General features: G+C 35.9%; 1 protein-coding gene across 1 annotated transcript; it reads right to left on the bottom strand.

Moving 5' to 3' along the window:
- Positions 1–1,680: 1,680 nt before the first annotated feature.
- On the bottom strand, positions 1,681–5,245 carry LOC306640984 (olfactory receptor 8U9-like). Its single transcript, XM_079105757.1, has 2 exons — positions 5,211–5,245; positions 1,681–2,854 (listed from the first exon to the last, which is right to left on the bottom strand). The coding sequence occupies exon 2, from the start codon at positions 2,839–2,841 to the stop codon at positions 1,906–1,908; it is 936 nt and encodes a 311-aa protein (XP_078961883.1). The 5' UTR covers positions 2,842–2,854; positions 5,211–5,245; the 3' UTR covers positions 1,681–1,905.
- Between the last annotated feature and the right edge of the window lie 617 nt (positions 5,246–5,862).

The following is a 5,862-nucleotide window of genomic DNA, read 5'->3' on the forward strand; positions in this document are numbered from 1 at the left end:
TTGCATTGTTGCCTTTTTGTGACTTCCTGCCTTACAGATAATAGCTTTGGTGGGGGGATACTAGAAAACAGACTTCTTGTCATAACTCCAGTAATTCCCTTTTCTCTATTACTTTCCAACCACAGAACCAGCCATCATTGGGCGCCATGTCCATCCATCCAGTGGGATCGGGAATGAATACAGAAGAGTTAAATCCAACTCGGCAAACAGCTATGATGTGTTCCTTCTCTGCCAGGAACTGTGGTAGGTGCTGGGGTGCCAAGTGCAGAAGACATCCTGCTTAGCCTCCAGAAGCTCATGGACTAGCACCAGGCTCTTATCCTTCAGCATTCCTGATCCACTTGGCTTATTCCCCTCTTGCTCATTCCTTCTGCAACCTCTCCTGTCTAATGGATTTGCTACTTACTTTTCCTCACTCTGTTCCTTTATCCTGCTAGTATTTTTCTTTCTTTCTTTTTTTTTTTTTTTTTTTTTTTTTTTTTTTTGCGGTCCTGGGGATAGGACTCAGGGCCTTGTGCTTGCGAGGCAAGCACTCTACCAGCTGAGCTATCTCCCCAGCCCAGCCCGTATTTTTCTTTTTAATTAGAGCCAACACTTCATCCCCACGTGAATGGGAATACAACTTGTAACTCGATTCTTCAGATAAGCTTTCTGAACTAAGTAAAAGAAATTTTTAAATATTTAAATACTTTTTTTTCCCTTAATTACTCAATCACAAGCAACAATAAAACAGAGATCCCATCTTATCATCTGAAGGGGTAACTTGGGGACAACAGAGACCCCTTAGTTTCTCAACTAATTTTAAATTTACTTGTAATCATTTGGTGAAAAATTTTCTTGACCACTCATAAAATCACATAATAATAATCACCTCCGAAAACTGTCTAGGGGAAACAGTGGTTTGTGCAATTCATGTGTCTTTAGAGTTGTTTTGAAAAGAATGTTAGAATTGAGACATAGAAAAACCATGGAGTGCTCATATTCTTTCCTAAATAAAAACAAAATTAAAGAAGTTTTGTTCTTTCACCTATTCCCATAAATGACAAGAACTTATATAGGTTTATCTCCAAGGAATTGGAATATGAGATTTCTGGAAATAGAAGTAAAGAACATGGAAAGTGCTGCAAAACTAATACATTTCTCCAGGTCATTCAAATTATTTCTCAGACATGGCTACCCTAACCTGGTTACTTAGGAAACTCCCCTCTTTTCCTTTTTCTCCTTACTTTTCCCTGCTGTCTACAAAAGAAAAAAATAACTTTAGCTGTACTTTGCAGAGACTAGAAAAATTAAACCCTGACTGCCGAATAAAAGACTACTTTTAACATCTTTGAAATTACCCTAAGCCCTTTCTTTTACCTCTTCTAATTAAACTTTTTTTCCTAAACAAACCCCACATATAACTGAACTACAATTTTTCTTTTCTCTTATTGCTACAATACTATTTTTTTGTTTACTTAAAGCTTGTAATTTTCAATTATATTTGGATTAAATACACTTTATGTGAGCTGATTTTGAAATGTATCCACCACCTGGCCAATATACTATGAAGAAATGCTTTTTAAGACTAACAAATAAGTTGGTACAATATAACCTGCTTTAAGCTAGAAAATGTTTCTAATAGCAGTTTTTTTTTTTTTTGGTATGAGTTTTATACCCATGTTTATTAATGTACAGTCACCCAGAATGTTGCTTTTGTGAATCTTTTAAAATTGAGAGCTTATATTGTTGTCAAATTGGTAGTAGCCACTTCATTTTCAATAGACAAAGGACAATTTTGGACATGGAAGCTTGTAAAGTAATTCTGATTAGTTCATGATGATTGATTGGATTGACTTTCAATCATATTGGTTATACCATCAGGATGTCATACTTGCAGAATGCTGCATTCTGATAACTTGCTCACTATGATTCTTTGCCTTCTAACATTTTTTTCAGAGTGTTTTTTACTTCCGTGTTCCTCAGGCTGTAGATCAGAGGGTTAAGCATGGGAATCACAAGACTACAAAACACAGAGATTACTTTGTTGTATTTCCACGAATTCCCTGCTTTGGGTTGCTGCAGGTACATGAAAAACAGTGTTCCATAGAAGATGGTGACCACAGTGAGGTGGGAGGCACAGGTGGAAAATGCTTTGCACTTGCCCTCGGAAGACTGGATTTTTAAAATGGAGAAGAGGATGCAGATATAGGAGATGAGAACCGTCAGGAGGGATCCAGTGAGATTCACTGCAGAGAAGATCAGGAGCTGCTTCTCTTTGTTGTGGGTGTCAGAGCAGGAGAGGGCCAGGAGAGGCGGGTCAGCACAGTAGAAGTGGAGGATCATGTTGGAGTCACAGAAAGATAACTGGAAAGTCAGGACCGTCTGTATCACGGAGTTCAGGAAGCCGTAGGTATAGACTCCTATCACCAACTCCTTGCAGACCCGCTGTGTCATGATGGCTGTGTAAATCAGAGGGTTGCAGATAGCCATGTAGCGGTCATAGGCCATTGCAGCCAAGAGGAAGCATTCAGTAGTGGCAAAAGCACTGGAGAAGTACAGCTGAGCAAAACAGCCAGAAAAGGAAATAATTTTTTTCTTCACCAATAAATTCTGTAGCATCTTGGGTCCAATGGAAGATGAATAACAAAGATCAATGAATGCCAGGTGACTGAGGAAATAGTACATGGGGGTGTGGAGGCGCGAATCCGACTTGATGAGCAGAATCAGGCCAAGGTTTCCCACCAAGGTGATGAGATAGATAACCAGGAACATCAAAAAGAGGGGGAACTGAAGCTCAGGTCGGTCTGTGAATCCCATGAGAACAAATTCTGTCACTGTGGTTCGATTGCTTCTTGCCATTTTGTTCTCTTGCCTATTGTGAAAAAAATGAATTAAAAATAGACACTTAAAAACAAAAGTTCCTTTTGTTTTTGCTGTAGTACCAGATGATAAAAAATAGATCTTATATTCCTGAGAATTAAAGGTTGTCCCTAGTCATGGAACTTTATTTTGCTAAAACACACTCAGAATGTTTGAGCTGATTTCCTCATGGATTTGGGAGCATGCTTTTTCTAGAACAGGCTCTATTTTCATGTTAACAGTGGAAATACTTTCAGTTCCATTCAATAAATGTGTGTTTCTGGGTCCCACTTGGGACAGGGTAGCATGCTTGGTGCTGGGTGGAGATTGGGTACCACATTATCTTTGTTCTCATGGAGTCTTATTTCACAAAGGGGAGTGAACTGAGTACGATCAGAGATGTACACCATGATATAGGACATAGAAGGAGATTGAATGGGGATGGTGGAAACAGGAATAGCTTCATTCAATTCTTGTCCACCTACCAAACATATTGCCCATCTATAATGTGTCAGAAGCTTTCCTAAATGAAGGTGACATAAAAATGAATAAAACATGTCTGTCTCTTATGAGCTCACAGGCTGGTAGGAAAAATACATATGTAAATAACTAGTTGCATTTAGAGTGGATAATCCTATGAAGAGAGAAATCCCCTAATTCCACTTGTCTACTGGGAGTGTGTGTGTGTGTGTGTGTGTGTGTGTGTGTATAGGAGAAGTAGTTTTTAAAGAGGCAACACTGAATTATGTTCAGTATTATCCTGGATATTTTAAATTATGAATGCAATACAGTCACTTGGTAAAAATTTCACATAGTTCAGGGGCATATAAATCAAAGAAATGAAAACCTGAAAATAAACAAACAAAATCCTCCAGTGTTCTCCATACTACCTCCAATATAATTTCTTAAACGGTGTCCAATGTCAACAGTTCCTTTTATATCCTAAAAGATTTGATATAGATTACACACACACACACACACACACACACACACACACCCCACACATTTTTCCTACATAAATGGAACCATACTTTGCTAGTATTTCCAAAGCAACTTGTATAAATCCATGACATTCATAGCTATGTCATAACTTATTAATGTATTCCCTTTTATTGGACATTTAAGTGTTTGTATATATATATGTATTTTTCTATTTTAAATAAAGCTGGAATAAACATCCACACGCATGTATATGGAAAGAAGATAACTATTGTTTGTGGAGTTTGGGTCAAAATGTGTATGTTCATTTTTCTCTCTTGATGGTGAGCGACAAGTTAAATCAACACTTTGATTTGCATATTATAGTTTTTCAGTTTTCATTTGAACTTTATGTTGGTATGGCAGTTTTTCTTTGTGCTAGGCAGTAAGTTTTAAATGAGTCGTTGTCAAATGTCTTCCTTTTTGAATTCTGATCTCTGTGACATGGTAGATAAACATTTTTCTCAATTTCATATTATTAAAAATTATCTCTTGTTTCATTCTAGATTTTGAATTACCATCCATATTCAGTCTCTCCCACCTATGTCCTACATCAATAGATTCATTGGAATTTAACTTCGATGTAAGCAATGAGGTAATCTACTCTTTATATTTATTTTTCCAAATAGTTAGTCAGGTGTCTTTATGCAACTTATTGGTAAAATAATTTTCCTGCCTATTCTATTGATTTAAAATTCTAGCCTTATTGTATGCTAAAATATCCTTAAGTACTTGAGTCAATTTTTTGTAGTCTCGTCTAGAACAAGGACCAGACTTTTGAATACAATAGTTATGTTCATCAATATTTGATAGGGTTATTCTCACATGTATAATTTTCCATATGAACTTGAGCATTATTTTATTAAATTCTAAAAAAATACCATTTGCATTTGAACTGCTATTTAATTGACTTAAAATATTAATTTGGGAATGATTGACAGCTTCACAATAAAAAAGAATTTTATTTCCTATAAGTAAGGTATATATTTCATTTATTAAAGATTTTCCTAAACAGAATTTTAATCTTTTCTTTAAACTTTATAGATATATATACCCTATATATTTCTTTAAAGTATATTCATAGATCTTTTATCTTTTTGTCACTACTGAAAATGAAATCTTATTTTTTTTTCATGTTGTGGTCTAAGTGTTATATATAGGAAAGCTACTGATTTTTATAAATAAAATGTATAGCTACCTTTCTTATTATAGTTTCTTATAATTTAAAAATTGTTTCTTTAGTTGATTGTCCTGGGTTTTCAAATACACATTCATATAATATGAAAAAAATGTGAATTTCCTTGCTCATTTCTGTATAATAGTCTCTTTCATTCCTTTCTTTTCTCTGCATGTATTAGCTAGTACTTCCAGACAATGGTGTCAATTTTTACCTTTTATTCTCTTGAAGGATGCTTCTGAAGTACAAGGAGACTCTCAGGCATTGTAGACAGAGGGCAATGCCCTATGCATAGTTACTGAGGTGTGAGAAAGACCAAGCATTAAAAAACTACAAATATGTGGTGTGGTTAAGAGCAGTCTTCCTAGGAGTAAGCATGTGTTTGACATTGGCTGGGTCTCAGGCAAGAATAACAAATGGAGCTGGGCTGGGTGGCCCAGGCCTGTAATTCCAGCAACCCGAGAGGCTGAAGCAGGAGGTTTATGAGTTTGAAGCCAGCATCAGCAACTTAGAGAAGGAATAAACTTAGTGAGACCCTGCCTCAAAATAAAAAATAAATAAATAAATAAATAAATAAATAAAATAAAAATAAACAAAAGGGGCAAGGAATGTGGCTCAGTGGTTAAATACCCCTAGGCTCAATCTCCAGCACAAAAACAAACCAACAAAACAAAAACAAAAAAAGGAGGCCCATGAATCTATATATGCTGAAAATATTTAAAAGTTAAAGACCAATACAACAGACTAGTAAAATATGTTCTGTTCTCCCTCCTTAACAAAGTTACCTTTATAAGGCTCTGGAAAGCACTCCTTGGAATTCTTAGAGTTCTAGGCTGGAACACAGTGGTGTGAGGGAAACTATTTCT

The sequence above is a fragment of the Sciurus vulgaris genome (assembly GCF_902686455.1).
Source record: "Sciurus vulgaris genome assembly, chromosome: 11".
Classification (NCBI taxonomy): Eukaryota; Metazoa; Chordata; class Mammalia; order Rodentia; family Sciuridae; genus Sciurus; species Sciurus vulgaris.

Bases quoted from the DNA above. Each gene is read 5' to 3' on its own strand.
- LOC306640984 (XM_079105757.1), bottom strand. From the start codon at position 2,841: ATGGCAAGAAGCAATCGAACCACAGTGACAGAATTTGTTCTCATGGGA.